Genomic DNA, 19,211 nt, shown 5'->3' on the forward strand with positions numbered 1-19,211 from the left:
ACCTCTTTCCACCTATCACATTTCTGACGCCCCTCCCCCAAGTCCCTCCTCCCTACCTTTTATCTTAGCCTGCTGGACAAACTTTCCTCATTCCTGAAGAAGGGCTTATGCCCGAAACGTCGATTCTCCTGTTCCCTGGATGCTGCCTGACCTGCTGCACTTTTCCAGCAACACATTTTCAGCTCTGATCTCCAGCATCTGCAGTCCTCTCTTTCTCCTCAAACATGTTCAGTTGTGCCAGGTTGGAAGAGGGCATCAGCTGGAACTTTGAAATGGCACCACTGGCATGATGTCCATGACTCCATTGACTCCAACTGCGTTTCTCGCTACCTCGTAAAGGCAGTCAACATAATCAAAGACTCTTCCCACGCCAGCTATAACCTATTCCAACCTCTTCTGTCAGGCAGAAGATACAAAAGCTCAAACACTCAGACCAACAGATTCAAGAACAGCTTCTTCCTCACAGTTAATAGACTTCTGAATGGACCTTACAAATTTCCAATTTAATGTTGATCTTGCTCATTGTGCACCTTCTCTGCAGCCTCACTCTGTAATCCTCACTCTGTCCCATTACCCTGATGCACTATGTATGGTATGATCTGCCTGTACTGCACACAAAACAAAACTTTTCACAGTACCCAGGTACATGTGACAGTAATAAATGAGATGAAATCAAATCATATCATAACCTGTGCGTTTTGCAGACTTCTGGCAGACATTAACTGTGTGAGAGTTCACACTCTGCCCAGCAAGGCAGTTGTTCACCTCCCAAGTTTACACCATACTGCAGGAAGGTATTTTGGACCTTTAAAAACAAAACAAAACCTGGCAAACAATTCCAGCACCTTACCTTGCAACCTAATAAAAAGCTTTTTACAATGCACTATATCAATCTGTTTCTTATTAAAATTTATTTAGATTGCATTAGAGCATAAAATTATGTTTTCAGTTTATTCAAAAATATGAATCTGGAATTTCTGATTTCCCTTATCCTTGGCATTTATTTTATCTCTCCTTTGTAACCTTTAACTGGTCCAACTGGAGATAGGGAACAACTCCTGGGGGTTTGATAAAACCCTTTGTTGATGCGGCAGCTGGGAAGGTTGGAAGCTATGGTAAATTTACCTCATTTTTTTTCATCTTGTGTCTGCTTTTACTCGTGACCCTGTGGACAGAATGCAAGGGGTAAATTGTGGGCATACATCATAAGTATTTTGTCAATCCCTGGAAAAGTACTGTATTTGGAACGTTCAAATGTTGAATTTTTAAAGTCCATTTCATCATTAACTTTTGGTGTCATTTCTTGTGGCACTGGATGCTCTAGATTCCTTCAAATTTGATTCTTTTGAGACGTTTATTTAAAGAGCTTTTGCCAATGGAACAGAATCTAGCAAAGGGTGAAAACAATATGGGAGGAGATTTAAAGCTGCAGCTGCTTGAAGTTAATACAAAATGGAGGTGTGAATACAGAGTGTAGACATTCTTCTGTCACTGGGAAATTGAGCTGCAATCCAGCTCAGAATATGGCTGAAAATTCAAGGGAAGGGTGTGCTAAGTCATTTGCTATTTTACTGAACTAAAACTTGAAGTAATTTCACACACAATGAAGACATGACTAGGTGACATGCTTTTTCTAAGGTTGACTTGAGGCAGGCTGTTGATGCACAGATAATTTTACACTGTGCAGGAATGCGTGTTACTAATACTGATAATTATTTCACACTGGACTCTCTGCATTTGGAGTTCCAGTCTTGGTGAGCAGGAAAGTAGTAAAGAAATATAGTCTTCATATGAACTGAGCTGTTTTAAGAAACAAAGTAATAAACTGAAGCGATGTGAACTGGCCTCGGGCCAAACCCACGACCACTTCCGCCTAGAAGGGCAAGGGCAGCAGATGCGTGGAAATAGCACCACCTGCAAGTTCCCTTCCAAGCCACTCGCCATCCTGACTTGGAAATGTATCGCTGTTCCTTCACTGTTACTGGGTCAAAATGCTGGAATGCCCTCCCAAAGAGGATTGTGGATTAGTCGACAACACATGGACTGTAGTGGATCAAGAAAGCAGCTCACCAGCACCTTCTCAAGGGCAACTAGGGATAGGCAGGAACTGCTAGTCTAGCCAGCCACAAGTGAATAAAAATATTATATCAGTTTAGATTTAAAGAGGTCAGGTAAACCATTTTTCATGTGTGAGCTATCCTGTTCGAAGAGATCCAGTTCACTAATACCTGTTTTATACTTCAAAAAAATGTTTCATTGATCAAATTGACAGAGAGAACCAATACGTCAAGTCATTTAGTATATATCAACCTAAAATTTTAGTTAACTATATTATACTGTGAACTCTTAACTATTTCGAGAGAGTTTGCTTTAGGCTCAAATGTAGCAAAAATGACACGTCAATTCTTCTGTTAAAAGTGGAAAGAGGAATTCAATCTTTCTGCATTCATCATTTATATGGTGATGTCCCTCATTAATCTCGGGCTGTTATTTTCATTCAATCGATCTATATAGTTTTTTTTTATTTAAAGCAGTTAATTCCTCGGCTTAATGCTTTAAAACTTTGTCTGCTATTGACATTATGAAAGCCAGTGCACAGCTGTGATTTTAATTTTTAAGAAAAACATATTTGACCTCAATGTATTTGTTTTTCCTCTGAAATGAAAGTTATTTGAACATTTTGCAGCATTCTTTTTTGGCAAAGGGGAAATGAAACAGAAAACTCTGGAAGGTCAGGCAGCATCTGCAGAGAGGAAAACAGAGTTAACCTGGTTTCAAGTCAGTTGCTGTCTGATCTGCTGAATATTTTCAGGACTCACTGTTTTTGTTTCAGATTTCCAGCATCCATAGTATCCTACTTCTCAATTTATGGTGTAGGAGACATTTTATATTGATACTTCAGTTTGCACTTGAAGTCTTCCTGAAGGTCTACACAGCTGTGAGGTTTATAAACTGTGTGTGTGTGTGCGTGTGTTTGTTTGGCAGGGGGGGAGGAAGGAGTGTGTGTGCGCGTGCACACGCAGGTGAAATGTACTTGTACTAGTGCTGCCCAGGCTTTCTCATGAACTCTCTGCTCTGTATTGTGCTTAGGTTATGCTCCAGTGACAGGCATGTGCCATCCACTTCGAAGCTGTACACTCAACCATGAAGATGGATTTTCCTCTGCATTTGTGGTAGCCCATGAAACTGGTCACGTGTAAGTGTGTATTGCTGCCAAAGCACTCCCATGTAAACCAAGTTACAAGCTCTGGGGTGCAAAATAAGTACTTGCCCTATCCGTGTTGGTAAATAAATTGAGTGAAAGGGGGAGAAGTAATATTTAACTACAACATGAAACACGATTCACACAACTATACGAAAATGTATGTGTACTATAACATAATATATAAATATGAACAATAACTAATGCTGTTATTGCAGGCAATATAGTGTAAAATTAAATGATGCAGTATCAGTCCCAACCATATCAGGAACTCATCATATCATTGATTCTGTCCAATATTCTCCTCCCGAGGAGACATGTTCTTCCAGGCAAATGTCAGACCCTTTCTCTGGTTTGTTAACACATAAACACTTGGCTCCCTCTAAGAAGGGATTTTTAGTTCCCATAAACGTTCAGTAAGCTTCTCCTTGGTCTTCTGTGCTTAGGTAATTGTACAAATCAAAATGACAGGAGTTTTCGAATAGTAGTACTTACAAGTCACCACTTTTCCACAGCTAGCAAGCAAAAAGATCAGGCTACCCTTTGACACACACCTCAATATCACCGTGACAATATCAAGTTCAGAAAACTTCGATTATTATGAGCTGGTGATTCATTTTCTATGAAATTGCTTATGGACAGTAAATCTAGTACGGCAAAAGCAAAACTTTAAGGACTTTGTGATCCTTTCCTAGTTCCTCTCCTTTATCCCAGCCTCACACACCCCTCCTTATCCCTGCCTCACGTTCCCCTCCTTATCCCTGCCTCACGCTCCCCTCCTTATCCCTGCCTCTGTTCCTGCTTCGAATCTGTTGTATACTTAACATTTTCTGCTTTTGACAACAGGTTGCTAATCTGAAAAATTCAGTCTGTTTCTCTCTTAGTGGGTGCTGCTTGACCTCCTGGGCATTTCCAACATTTTGTATTTTCTTTGTTTCAGTTTTTGTGGGAGTTTGTCAATTAGTTTGCTTTTCTGATGGATTAATTACTAGGCAATTTTCAATTGGGATTTCCTGTTGCGTTTGCTGATTTTTTAATGGGATTTAACACACCTAATGCTAAAAAGGATTTGTAATAGGAATATGTTTGTTACATAAATTTCTTGAGATCATTTGGATGCTGTTCTGCTAGAAATGTTTACATTCTGGTAGTTCCATCACATTACTAGCATTAGATACCATTTTTGGCTGCAGTCAAGACAAGATTATCTCAAATCTAAAGATGTTTTTTGATTAGATTAGCTTACAGTGTTGAAATGCACCCTTCGGCCCAACAAGTCCACACCAACCTTCCGGGTACTCCGGTTTCCTCCCACAGTCACAAAGATGTGCAGGCCAGGTGAATTGGCCATGCTAAATTGCCCGTAGTGTTAGGTGAAGGGGTAAATGTAGGGGTGTGGGTGGTTTTGTTTCAGCGGGTCAATGTGGACTTGTTGGGCCGAAGGGCCTGTTTCCTCACTGTAAGTAATCTAATCTAATCTAACCCACCCAGACCCATTTCCCTCTGACTAATGCACCTAGCACTATGGGCAGTTTTAGCATGGCCAATCCTCATGACCTGCACATCTTTGGACTGTGTGAGGAAACCGGAGCACCAGGAGGAAACCCACGCAGACACAGGGAGAATGTGCAAACTCCACACAGACAGTCGCAGAGGCTGGAATTGAACCTGGGACCCTGATGCTGTGAGGCAGCAGTGCTAACCACTGAACCACCGTGCCGCCCTTTTTGTTATGGATAGAGCAAAAAGGAATATAGGTGCAACTCAACAACAGAGAGCAATATATTTCTTACTTCTTTTTTGATTTCTTCAATTCATTTCAAAATGCATCAGTATAGTGTAAATATTTCAGTGTTAGAATTCAGCAATATCTATTATTTACCCGCAATATCCATTATGCACAGGTTAGAAATTGCAGTCAGTACTGTTCTTCTATGTATATTGGCTGCAGACTCCTCTGTATCATTTTCATAAGTTAACATCCTACCCGAACTAGTGAAGAAGGTTGAAGTAATTGAAGTGCTCATGTAAGAACAACATTGAAGGTAGTTTACCTACATTAACTAGACAAGAGCAATCCCAACATCATCTGATCCATGAAGATCCCACCTTCTCGGCCTCGCCTGAGTCGTGGTGACCTCATTTTTGTATTTCAAAAATATACTTTATTCAAAAAAATCTTTATATACATAGTCACTGAAGTAGATTGGTTCTGTACAGTAGTATATGAAGGAACAAACAAACACTGGAGTTTGATTCTATCCAACAAACAAACCGAAGGCATTACTTCCTTGTGTAAGACAATATTTACATATATTTCAGTGGCCAGGAAGTCTGATAATCAAACAGACCCCTGTTTAACTTCAGCAGAAATATCTCAAACAATGGTTAAACCTTTCTCCCCCCCCCCCCCCCCCCCAACCCCCTTGCCCCTTAGTGGCACCTGCCCCAAGCTTTACTGCATTCCTCATCACATAGTCCTGGATCTTGTTAAGCCACCATTACCAGTCATCTCTTTCTAATGAGAGAGCAGCCATATGGGCCTTTGTGACTGCGGAAACTTTACCATACCTTTTACCTTATAGTATCTGCATTATGCAAACGTTTCCTCATTTACTGTGTAACATACTCAATGATAGAAAAATGGTGGCAATATTTGCAAGGTTCTCACGGATACCGTTAGATTAGCTTCCATGCTACACTGCTCTGAATGCGGTGTTCGTGGTGAAGGTTGTGTATGAGCACCATCTGGTGGATCCAGTTAGAATGGCTTCGATTTGTTGATGTTCAAACCACCAAAGACTGCAGCAACACGATTGAATTGAATTGAATTTATCATCGCGTGTACCGAGGCACAGTGAAAAGCTTTGTCTTTCGAGCAATACAGGCAGATCACAGAGTTAAATAGCATAGATAAGTAAATAATAGGTAAATAGCAGCAAAAACAAAAACACAGGTACAGGTGAATGCCATGAATTTGTGAATCCATTCAGTACTCTAACAGCAGTAGGGTAGAAACTGTTTCAAAACTGGCTGGTGCATGTATTCAGGCTTCTGTACCTTCTCCCCAATGGTAGAGGTTGTAGAAAAGCATTGCCATAGTGGGATGGATCTTTGAAAATGCTGGCGGCCTTTCCTTGACAGCGGGCCTGGTAGATGGATTCTATAGATGGGAGGTTGGCCTTTGTGATTGTCCGGACCAAGTTCACCACTCGCTGTAACCATCTCCAATCTTGAATGGTACAGTTGCCATACCAGGTTTTGATACATCCAAACAGAATACTCTCGATGGCACACCTATAAAAGTTGGCAAGGGTATTCACCATCATGCCGAATTTTCTCAGCTGCCTGAAGAAGAAGAGACGTTGGGCCTTTGTAACCGGTGCGTCCACATGAATACTCCAAGAAAGCTTGTTGATGACCGCTTCCAGGAGCTTGACACTCTCCACTCATTCCAACTCTGTGCTGTTAATGTGGGGGGGAATGAGTAACATCCCACTGAAAGTTAATAAGCATTCCTTGGTTTTGCCGGCATTGAGATCTAGGTTGTTCCCAGTGCACCATTTTTCCAAGTCTTCCACCTCCCGTCTGTAGTCTGTTTCGTCGCCATCTGAGGTTCGACCGACTATGGTGATGTCATCAGTGAACTTGTAAGTGGCATTAGTCTGGTATTTGGTGATACAGTCATGGGTATACAGTGAGTACAGTAGGGGACTGACTACGCACCCCTGGGGGGCTCCAGTGTTGAGTGTTAATGAGGATGAAATATTGTCCCCAGTCCTCACTGATTGTGGCCTGTAGGTCAGGAAACTGAGGATCCAGTTGCAGAGAGTGAGACTTAGTCCGAGATCACTAAATTCAGTAACAGAACATAGTAACAAAGGAGTGGACTATTCAGCTCTGTGAGTCTTTTCAGGCATTCAATTCAGTCAAAGCTGATCTGTACCTAACTCCATTTACCCACTTTAACTTCAGATCCTTGGTGTGTGATGATGCTATGGCTTTAAGAGGTGTGTTTTGCCCTTGTCTTTTTTTTTCAGCAGAGGGGTTGAGACAGAGGTGAGGAATGGTCTGCTTCAAGCCAATAAAGTAAACAGCTTGTGAGGCCTTGGGTTTTTAAACATTTGGAACAATAGAAGCAGCCTGAATGGTTGGGGTCAAGCTCCCACAGAACCAGGGTTTTAGTTTTAGTTTTCAATATCTGTCAGGATTGTGAAAGTTGCTACATCTCTCTCTCTCTGTCTCTCTCTCTCTCTCTCTTTGCTACAGCAAAAAGCTTGTATGTGAGACAATCTATGTGACTGAATTTTCCTTTGCCAAGGGAATGCTTACAGGATGTTACTATATTGGAACAGTTAAGGAGCAGTTTATCATTTTCTTAAGTATTTTGTTAGAGTTAGTCAAACCAATTCTTTTCTTCTATTTTTCTTTTGTCTGCATTTTAACTATAGTGTATGAATAAAGTGTTGCTTCAAGCCTGATATTTTTACCAATCGAATTGCATCCAGAACCTAATGCCTGGTACTTGCCTTTAAAACAAGAAAAAGTTAGGGTCTAGGCTATCTCCTGAACATGTTTTAAGGGAATTTGATCTGATCCATACAAACTGGAGGCTTTTGTTGGGATCAAGCTCTCTAATTCCATGTTGGATTTAGGATTATTGGACTCAAAGGCAGCGAGTGGTAAGTGTTAATGGTTTTTATTTCAGGTGTTGCATTCAGTTGGTTGAAATAAGATGTGCCTTGTGTAGTAATAGCTCTTTCAGTCACTAAGAGTTTCCTGGGGGTGAAAGAAGTCCCTTTGGGAGTTTTACAGTAAGTGAGCATGGCAAAGTTTTTGGAATTAGCAGACAAGTTGAGGTTGTAGTTGCCTGTGTCTGTGAGAAAAGGAGAAATAATTTTAGTAGTAGTTGTACATTTGCAATCAGAAACATTGAAGATTGCTAAACTTCAGTTATAAATGAAGTAGCTTGAATTAGAGGCAATAGCAAGGGAAAAGGAAAGAATAGCCCTGGCAAAAGGAAAGAGAAAAGGAAATGAAACAGTTTGAATTGTGATTAAATCACAGGAGAAAGAAAAGGAAAGGATGGCCTTCGCACAAGTTAAAGGGAAAAAAGAGAGTTTTTGAACTTCAGAGGTTGGAAATGAGAATTCAAAATGGACTTAAAATGGCGGAGATCGAGGTGAAAGGTCAGAATAGTGATGAGGTCAGTGATGGAGAGCAAACCCATTGGGGCCAAAAGCCTGGTGGGGATCAGTTTAAATATGGCTAAACATTGCCCAAGTTCGACAAGAAAGATGTAGAAGCTTTTGCATTTCATTTGAGAAGGTGGCTAAACAAATGAAATAGCCAATAACCATGTGGGTTTTGTTGATCCTAACAATGTTGGTAGGTAGAAAATGCCATCTTAAGTACATACGAGCTAATGTCAGAAGCCGACAGACAACATTTTATGAATCTAAGGATGGAACCTGGTCAAATGTATATAGTTTGAAAGAAGCAAGCTCAGTAATTTTGGTAGGTGGATAAGGGCATTGAAAATAGATCAAAGATACCATGCTTTGAGAGAGACAAATATTTTGGAGGAGTTCAAAAATTTTCTTCTTGAAGTAATGAGAACTCGTGGAAGAGCAAAGAATTAAGACTGCAACATTAGCAGCAGGAATGGCAGGTGATTATGAGCTGGTTCATAAATCAAAGTTTGGCTACCAACATCAGTCTTAATCTGTGAGGGATAGAAAGTGAGGAAAAGAGAAATCCTCAGATGGTAAAGGAAAAGGAGATCTCATTGAAGATATTAAAGAGAGTTTACCACAGGCTAAAAAGGAAATCCCAAGAAGGGGAAATAGACGGGAAAAAAAACTCAGGTGTTTTCAGGCCACATGAAGTCATTGTGTTGGTGATTTAGAATAAGCATTGGGAAGATGAATGTGGGAAAACAGGATAAGCCAGTGAGTTTTGAAATGGTAAAAGAAAGCACATGCAAGTTTAAAAAAAACTGCAAAAGAATGTACAACCTGATCAGGGGTTGGTTGAGAAAAAAAGAATTTACTCGCATGGCTAAGGTTTATGTATGCCAGGTGGAGTAGGTAAAGAAATTAAAATCTTAAGAGATACAGGAGCAAATCAATCTTTGATGATGAGAGATGAGGAGATGCGTAATTCAGAAGGCTGAAAAGCCAGTGGAAAATCGGACAACTGAGGCGTTACAGGAAGTATATCCTGGGATTTCACCTGACCATGTGTAAAAATCATGTTGACCGCTTACAGTCATGACGATCCAGAGGGTTGGAATAAAGGAATTCTATGTATGCATTTTGTAATTAGGGATGCACCTAATGAAACAATTCAATTCAGTTCATTTGAGGTGAAAGGACCACTGAAGCTGATTAAGGAGAAATTGATGGATCAGAGTTCAGACATCACATATTTAGACTATCTGTGAAATTTTAGGGAGAGATTAAGTGGAGAAGGTGAGTTGGTTAGACAGCATTTAAAAGTAGCACAGCATGTGATGAAACCGGAAGCAGACAAGAAATCAAAAATTTGTAGTTCGCTGTAGGAGATAAAGAGCTGGTATTACTACCAGTGGTCGGTAAACCTTTAAAGGCCAAGTTTAGTGGACCTTATCAAATCAAAAAGAAATTAAGTGACATGAATTATTTGATAAGAATGTCAGATAGAAAGAAATCTCGCTGTGAGTGTCATGTGAATATGCTCAATTAGGTATTTTGATAGGGAAGGAAAGCATAGAGTCATAGTCATAGAGATGTACAGCATGGAAACAAACCCTTTGGTCCATACCGACCAGATATCCCAACAAATACTAGTCCCACCTGCCAGCACTTGGCCCATATCCCTCCAAACCTTTCCTATTCATATACCCATCCAAATGCCTCTTAAATGTTGCAATTGTACCAGCCTCCAACACTTCCTCTGGCAGCTCATTCCACACAGGTACCACCCTCTGTGTGAAAAAATTGACCTGTAGGTCTCTTTTATAACTTTCCCCTCTCACCCTAAACTTATGCCCTCTAGTTCTGGACTCCCCAACCCCAGGGAAAATACTTTGCCTATTTACCCTATCCTTGCCCTTCATAATTTTGTAAACCTCTATAAGGTCACCCCTCAGCCTCAGAGAAAACAGCCCCAACCTGTTTAGCATTTCCCTATAGCTCAAATCCTCCAACCCTGGCAACATCCTTGTTAATCTTTTCTGAACCCTTTCAAGTTTCATAGCATCTTTCCGATAGGAAGGAGACCAGAATTGCACGCAATATTCCAACAGTGGCCTAACCAATGTCCTGTACTCAATACTCTGACCAATATCCATCTGCCACTTCTCAGCCCATTGGCCCATCTGGTCCAGATCCTGTTGTAATCTGAGGTAACCCTCTTCGCTGTCCACTAAACCTCCAATTTTGGTGCCATCTGCAAGCTTACTAACTGTACCTCTTATGCTCACATCCAAATCATTTATGTAAATGACAAAATGTAGAGGACCCAGCATTGATCCTTGTGGCACTCCAATGGTCACAGGCCTCCAGTCTGAAAAACAACCCTCCACCACACCCTCTGTCTTCTACCTTTAAGCCAGTTCTGTATCCAAATGGCTAGTTCTCCCTGTATTCCGTGAGATCTAACCTTGCTAATCATGGGGAACCTTGTTGAATGCCTTACTGAAGTCCATATAGATCACATCTACCACTCTGCCCTCATCAATCCTCTTTGTTACTTCCTCAAAAAATTTAATCAAGTTTGTGAGACATGATTTCCCACACACAAAACCATGTTGACTATCCCTAAGCATAAGGAGAATGTGTTACTGGTTACAATACAGTGAAGAACCAAGTTCTGCTGATTCTGAATTGGATATTCCCCAAATTAAGTTGGACAATGTGACAGTTCTCAAACATTGGGATAAATTGTTGGGATACCTTCCAGGGGAAAATTGAAATGACCTGAAAGTGTTATTACAATGACATGGAGAGATATGTGGGAGTAAACTGGAGAGTGTTAATCTGATAGTGCATGATATAGATATAGGAATACTGTTCCAATTAAGCAACATCCTTATAGACTTAACTCTCTGATGTTGGAGGCAGCGACGGGGACAAGTTTGGTCCCATTGCAGAACTGAAGCACTGACAGCAGTTGCATTGGCGAGGTCGGCCCAGCGTGAGTTCATGGCAATGGCAGCATTGGTGGAGGTGAGATGGCACTGGAGAGCGGCAACAATGCAGTGAAGTGTGGTTGCAACAATGTTTCACCGGTTTAACAGCACAGACTCGAGACGTCGGGGTGGAGGAACCTGGATGAGCTGAGTAGAAGTGGGAGCTGTTCCAAAAACCACTTAACTTTATTGAGATTAGACTTTCAGATGAACTTTATTGTTTTATCTTTGTGGCTTTATATTCTGTGTTTTGGTTTATTTTCTGTGTTTTAAGATGCCGCTGTAGAATGGTGACAGTAAACAGCACTTTTCACTGTATTGATAATAAATATGAGTGACAATTTATAAATCAAATCAAGTTATGGAGGGCATAGGTAGTTGTGCTCAGTGATCAATAGAGTCGCAACTTTACGAAACCAAGATTTATCTCAGAGAGCAAGTGTGAGTGATGTTGGTAGCTGAATCTGTAAGATAAGTTGTCAGGAGAATTGGAAATCTTGCTTAAATGACATTAAAATATGGTCATTTCAACTCTGGCACCTCAGTTTGAACACAGCTCATATTCACTGTTCTACTAAGAAGCATTCTTCAGTACATGACACTGGGCTGATTAGATCCTTTTGTAGGCCAGAGTGATAAAATTGCACAATGCCCCATCATAATTGTTGGCCAGTCCCACTCACGGAGCACAGTAAGAGCAATGTAGGAAGTGGCAGGCAGCTGTAGTGAGAAGGGGGAGGGTATGCATACCATAGACTGCTGCTTTACGATTGTAACAAGAGCTCTGCTCTTAATTTGTCAGAGGTCCAACTGTCCCATGAGTAACAACGTTGACTCCTGATGCAAAAAGAAGGTCTCTGCTATCAACCTAAATATTTGAAGCAAGCTATTCATTTAACTGGCTGGCATGGTTCTTACAGATTTGTATTGCAGTCAGAGAAAATCTAATTTGAGAACACGGTCCTTAAATTACACTGTGACACGCTGGTTATGATTTGTTGTAGTGAGTTATGTGCTGAATCTGAAATTCAACCCACAGGATGTGGGGGTGGGGAGGGGGAGGGTGGAGCATTGAATTTGTCAGGAAACCAGTATTGATTAAATAGGGGAAACTGGAGGATGTGACTGATAAGTGGTTGCAGAGAAAAGCAATCTGTTAAATGTCATATTTTCTTGTTTACTGGGCAGTAATATGAGAACGGTGACCCAAGTGCCTAATCTGATATTTCTGGCTTGGGTTGGTTAAAGGTCTTGCAAATTGTGTTTATCTCTAAAACTAGTTGAATTGTTTCTGCTTTAAATGTAACTATGCAGCAGTCTTGAATTTGCATCGAAATATATGGTTTGCAGTGTGCAACGTTCTGATGAATTTTGTGGTTAAATGGATTTCCAAAATGATTGACATGTGCTTGCTAACAGTTTAGGGATGGAGCATGACGGGCAAGGTAATCGCTGTGCTGACGAAACGAGTATGGGCAGCATCATGGCCCCCCTTGTACAGGCTGCGTTCCATCGCTATCATTGGTCTCGCTGCAGCAAGCAGGAACTCAGTCGATACATACAGTAGGTGGTTGTATTTGGTACCGTAACCATCTGTGAAAGTCTCTACTATAGTTCCACATTTTACTCAAGCATATATATTGGTGAAATTAATCAAAACATTAAAATGTCACTGGATCACTGTTGCATCATCTAATTTATAATTGTCAAATACAGCCCGTTGGTTACAATTGAGTATAAATTCATCTTATTCTGCAGGTACTTGAGGAATGCAGAGCACGTTATGCCCAGAGTTAAATCATTGGTTCCTAATTCACTCATTATTCAAGGATAAGAGAGTTGACATGCATGCCCATTGCTCCATTTCTTGGTTTTCGAATGCTGGTTCATTTGTTTAGGGTTGGGGACTGACTGCAGCTACATGGAAGACCAAAAAAAATAGAAGCAAGAATTGTCCATTTGAACAGACTCCATCAAATCAATCATGTCTCTCCTCCATCTTCCTGCTGAATCCAGATATTCCTTTTGTGCCCAACAAACTGCTGACCTCACTCTTGAGTAACCCCGATGTCTGAGCATTCCCGGCTCTCTGGGGTAGAGAGAGGCAAAGATTCACAACCCTTTGAACAAATTTCTCCTCAGTCGTAAATGACCAACTTCTTATTCCGAACTGCAACCTTATCTTCTAGATTCCCGAACGGGGAGGCTTGTTGTCTTAACTTCTTTCTTGCCCTGTCCAAGGAAAGCAAGTCTAACGCAGTCAATTGCTGTCCCTCTCACTCTATATCAGCAATGTGGTATAAGGGGTCATTGACAGTGCAGTCAAGCAGTGGTTGCATGGCAACAACCTGCCCACAGATGCTCAGTTTATGTTCTGCCAGTATGCTCCTGTTCCAGAACTCATTACAGCAAGAAGTGGACTGCAGAGAGCTGAGGTGTGAATGACTGCCCTCGACGCAAGGCAGCAATTGGCCGAGTGTGGCATCAAGGAGCCCTTGCAAAACTAGAGTCAACGGGAGGAAGTTCTCTGTGGTTGGGGTCATACCTGCAGGTGTGGCTGTTGGAAGTCAGTCACCTGAGCTCCAGAGCACCTCTGCAGGAGTTCCTCAGCCCTAATCACCTTAAGCCGCTTCATTAATGACCTTCCCTCCATCATGGAGTCAGAAGTGGGATGTCTGCTGATGACTGCACAATGCTTAGCACCATTTGTGACTATTCAATATGGAAGCCAAAATACAGCAAAACCTGGGCAGCATTATATCCTTCAACAGCATCGTCAAACCCATAACTACTACGATCTAGGAGGATATGGGCACAGATGCAAGGATCCTGCAAGTTCCCCTCCCAGCCTTAAGCCATCCCTCTTGGAATTATATCACTATCCCTTCACTGCCTCTGAGTCAAATTCCTAGAACTCCCTTCCAAACAGCAGTGTGGGTATCCCTAAGGACTGCAGTGATTCAACAAAGCAGCTCACTACCATCTTCTCAAGGACAGTTTGAAGTAGGCAAAAAATGCCGCGACAGTGATGCCCCTGTCCTATGAATGAAGAATGAAAAAAGCTTGCTCATGCACTCTGCAGTCCTTGTTCTCAGCTGCACAGGTAACAAGTACCTCATTCCTATCTGTTAACGGTCAAGGGCCAAGATGTCAACATTCCATACTCTGGATTCCCGTATCTCCTAGATTAGTAATCACAGCCTCTTGTCGCTGACCATGACCAGATTAGAAGTTTCACTTACCGTAAGGCCTATGCGTACAATTTGGAACAGTGTGTCCAGATAATTTTCCCCCGCAACAATTTGAGCCAAATGCTTTGAGCTGCAGTTACATACCTTGGGTATAGTTGTCTGGGGACACGTGCTCTCCACACATTCCTACATGCTACGGTTGTGACACATCCACCAACCCTGCCATTTCAACCTTTATTTATTGACTTAATTAGTTACTAATTTGGTAAAGATGAGAGGTTAAACTTTACAAAAGTAGATGCCTGGGCATATCTGTGGAATTTTCAACTGGGCTTTAGACTATAGTTAATACAGTGAAGCTCCAAAAATATACACGTGCCACTTACTGAATTGTGCTGTCTCCTCAAATATGCTGCATAGATTTGCATTGGTCCAAAAGCCGAAGTCACCTTCCACCAGAGCAGACTGTGTAGCATAATAACTTCAATTGTGAGTGGTCAGTTTCCAATCTTGTGCTGCTGGATAGTGGGGATTGATTGCATGATCCATTTAACATTTGTTCGTAACTTGTAACAGTTAATGGTAGGGCCCCGAGGAGTGTTATTGTACAGAGGGACATAGGGCTGCAAGTTCACAGTTCCTTGAAAGCAGCATTGCAGGTAGACAGGGTGTGAAGAAGGCATTTGGCACACTTGCCTTCATTGGTCAGAATATTGAGTACAGAAGTTGGGACATCATGTTGCAGCTGTAGAAGACATTGATGAGGCCACTTTTGGGATACTGCATTCAATTCTGATAGTCCTGTTTAGGAAGGATGTTGTTAAACTAAAAAGGGTGCAGAAAAAATTTACAAAGGATGTTGCCAAGACTGGAGGGTTTGAGTTATAAGGAGATGCTGGATAAGTTGGGACATTATTTTCCTTGGAGCATTAGAAATTGAGGGGTGACCTTATAGAGGTTTATAAAATCATGAGGGAAATGGATAAGGTGAATGGCCAAGGTCTTTTTCAAAGGATAGGGAAGTCCACAACTAGAGGGGATGGGTTTAAGGTGAGAGGGCAACGATTTAAAAGGGACCTGAGGGGCAACTTTTTCACACAGAGACTGGTGTGTACGTGGAATGAGCTGTCAGAGTAAGTGGTAGAGGTGGATACAATTACAACAGTTAAGAGACATTTGGACAGGTACATGAATAGGAAAGGTTCAGTGGGATGTGGGCCAAATGCAGGCATGGGACTTGTTATGTTTGGGATACCTGGTCGGCACAGATGAGTTGGACTGAAGAATCTGTTTTCATGCTCTTTGACTCTAATTCACAAACATGCATTCAATGTATTGGAAGTGTGTACTTGGAAACCTTCTTGTCACAACAATGTAGCCATAAGTGAATTGCTTGTATTTTGATAACATATAAGAGTACCTGAAATTATGACTTATATAGCTACCATTGGTAAATTTAGCAGGTTTGAAATCCCAAATAGATGTCCAGAATCTTACAACACTAAAGATGGAATTTGGCCTGTATTTGCTCTTTGAAAGAGATGTCATGGTTCATCACAGATGAATGCTTCATGCGTGTACCCCTCATCCTTGATTCCCTTTTTAAGCTCCTTTAAAGTGATTATGCAGTCAGCTTCTGTTATCTTCTCAGAACAGTCTGATCCAGATAGCTTCCCATCTGAAAATATTCCTCATCTCCCCTTTAAATTACTTGCTAATTTTTTAAAATCTGCAACCTGTCGTTATCGTCCCAATTTTTAAAATCTATCTGCACTATCAAAACTTCAAAGATCCCTGACGAGAACAGAAGCTGTGTCAAACATGTGTTTTTACCCAGTGTGTGCTTTACACTGTCCTACAGCAAGCCTCACTATAGAAATGTAACCTTGCTGAATTTGCCTTTTAACTTGTAACATGTTAACCTGGAAGATTGTGATAAACAATACAACTCCCAGATAATAAGATAATAATACTTCTGATAATAAGGACAATAAGGTTCATCAAAAATTAGGAAATCTAGTTCTAGCAACTCTGGTCTCTTCTTAACGACAACTTCAACTAGAATAGAGAAAGATATGAGGATGTTTGATAGGAGTGTTTTTAGTTATGAAGGCTTATGGAATAGCAAATAGTGAAAGTCTGTTTCCTGTTGTTAGAAACAAAATTCAATAAAGTTTAGACGAGACCACCAAAGCTGGAAACAAGACAATTTATTCTACAATCTTGCAAAAAAGGACCCCAATTGCAGAAAGCAATTGAAGTGATGATTATTCAAACTATTATACAGTCATACTTTTGAGCGATATGAGGTCACCTCTTCCGATCCCTACATTACCCAATCTTTCTTGCTATTTCGTCTCTGCCCATCTATGCTCCACGCCTATTGCCCCCTTCTTTCCAAGTTGACAACTTTCCCCCTTGCACGTGCTGTCATAAGGCTAAATCTTATCTCGATGTTCCCTTTGTAACTTCTTTCATTGTCCATAGGTACATTCCACTCTTGTACATACATCTTAACAATGTATCTTTTTCATGCTTCGCTTATACGTTTCAGTAATCTTAGCTTTTTGCTGAAACTGTTATTTTAAACATTATGGTAAAAGGAATTATTTTCTTTAATAAATCTACATTAAAGTTAGTACTTAATTATCCATAATTATGCACTGAAAAGTAGAGATACTCTTCCCTAAATACCTGCAGAGTTAACAGTTCTCTTGTTGTACCCCTTTTCTGTATGCTTTTTCTATATATGCAAAAACAACACTTTTCCCCATTTCTAACACTGTGGTTAATAGATCAATAACAGTTTAAGAATGTTGTAGAGAATTAAGAAAGGCAGTCAGTGGACATTTCTCTGAAAAGAATTTGTAGGAGAAGGAGATAGTTTGCTGTAGGGAATTATTGAGATAGAGACCATCGGCAGCTAAGTGTTTATAACAGGAACTCAAGAGTTTTCGGATTAGCTTTGGCTTGCTACAACAAAGATTTAGCAGAAAGAGAATAGCTTGAGTTGCTGCATGTTCTGTAGTTAACGATTGTGCTCAAAACAAGATGGTGGAGCAGTTGAGTCAAGGTCATGTCTTCAGTGTTTGGAGCTAACCAGTGACACAGATAAGTCATGGTCCTCTGAGGTAGATCAAGAATCCAGTAAATGGTAAAATTAGGAGCAACCAGGGTTTATTTCCTTCCTTTTATGTTCTATGTTTTGCTTTCACCACTGCCAACAGTTTTGGAGCTGAGATTAGAAGTCTCAGACAGAACATCAGGACAATGGGTAATTCTAAACTGCTGAGTCTGTCTTCAACAACAAATAGATGATTTCTTTTGATATGAAACAATGTTAATTGTTTAAAACAACATAAAATCTGATTGGAATTTGTATGACTCATATCTCTCACATGGTTTACATTAGTTCCTATGACTGCCTGCTGGATGACCCATTCGAACACAAGTGGCCAAAGTTACCAGAACTTCCAGGAATTGACTACTCCATGGATGAGCAGTGTCGGTTTGATTTTGGAGTTGGATACAAAATGTGTACAGCTGTAGGTATTGTTTTTTTCTCCTGGCCTTATTGGACATCCTCTTACATTTTTACTTTTAATTGCATTTGAAATTTCTAAGAAAAAGCAATAAAACTATTTTGGACATGCTCTCTTTTGAGAAAGTTGCTGCGGAGTAAACATTTTGGTCCTTGTCTTCCATACTGATATATACATATCTAGTTTAAATAGGCCTCATTGAGAATGTTGTATCCAGTGTTGCTTCCATAGAACTGTAGAAAATAGGAGCAGGAACAGGTGATTTATCCCCTTGAGATCACTTTGCCCTTCAATGTGATCATATTTGATCCAACTCTACTCTGTTGCTACTTTCTCCACATATTCTTTGACTCCTTTAACCCTAAGAACTATATCTAACTTCTTCTTGATAGTATTCAATGTTTTGGCCTTAACTGCTTTCTTCAGGACATTCCAAAGGCTCACCGTTCTCTGGATGAAGACATTTCTCCTCATCTCAGTCTGAAATGGCTTCCCCTATTACCTTAGGCTGTAACTCCTTATTTTGGACTCCCCAGTCATTGAGAACAGCTTTCCCTTAGACAGTGGGTGAGATAGAAGCTTTAGAAAGGCCATTAGCCTGAAGCTCACCTTATAAAGGGTAAATTATCATTGTAGCATTTGAAATTGATCTTCCTAACCTTTTCAAACAAATGTGTGGTCACAGAGATTCAATTAAGAGTTAATAAACTGAGGGGACTAGACTGTCATTTAGATGGACAATTTGAGTTAGGTACATATGCAAATATTATGTTATGTTATATAAATAAAGACCTAAAATGGGGAATGGGTTCCTTTGTACTAGAGGTTCAATACCTTCAACAACAAGTTGCTATTTCATACGTTTGGTAAAAGGTGTTGGATGAATTCCTAAAAGAACAGTGGGATTTGCTTCCTGGCCATCTGTAGTCTCCTTAGGATCGTTTTGATTGACTTTGAGAAATCAGAAAAGACATTTTCCAAATCTTCAGCAATACCCCATCCCATCCCAGCACAGCACAGCTACGTCTCTCTCAGCATTTTCAGGAAGTTAAGTTTTGTCTCCCCGAGGAGATAACATAAATGACAGCTGGGACTATAATGGA

The 19,211-nt window shown here is 40.6% G+C and overlaps 1 protein-coding gene across 3 annotated transcripts in view; it reads left to right on the forward strand.

The window, feature by feature from the left end:
* LOC122541789 (A disintegrin and metalloproteinase with thrombospondin motifs 14) overlaps nt 1-19,211 on the forward strand; it is a 199,083-nt gene that overhangs the window by 151,115 nt on the left and 28,757 nt on the right. For all 3 annotated transcript variants that reach the window (XM_043678771.1, XM_043678769.1, XM_043678770.1), the window contains exons 7-9: nt 3,091-3,196; nt 12,795-12,938; nt 17,979-18,111. In XM_043678771.1, the coding sequence (XP_043534706.1) occupies nt 3,091-3,196; nt 12,795-12,938; nt 17,979-18,111 (383 nt within the window). The remainder of the gene's footprint in view (nt 1-3,090; nt 3,197-12,794; nt 12,939-17,978; nt 18,112-19,211) is intronic.

Source organism: Chiloscyllium plagiosum, chromosome 38, assembly GCF_004010195.1.
Source record: "Chiloscyllium plagiosum isolate BGI_BamShark_2017 chromosome 38, ASM401019v2, whole genome shotgun sequence".
In the NCBI taxonomy this organism is placed as follows: domain Eukaryota; kingdom Metazoa; phylum Chordata; class Chondrichthyes; order Orectolobiformes; family Hemiscylliidae; genus Chiloscyllium; species Chiloscyllium plagiosum.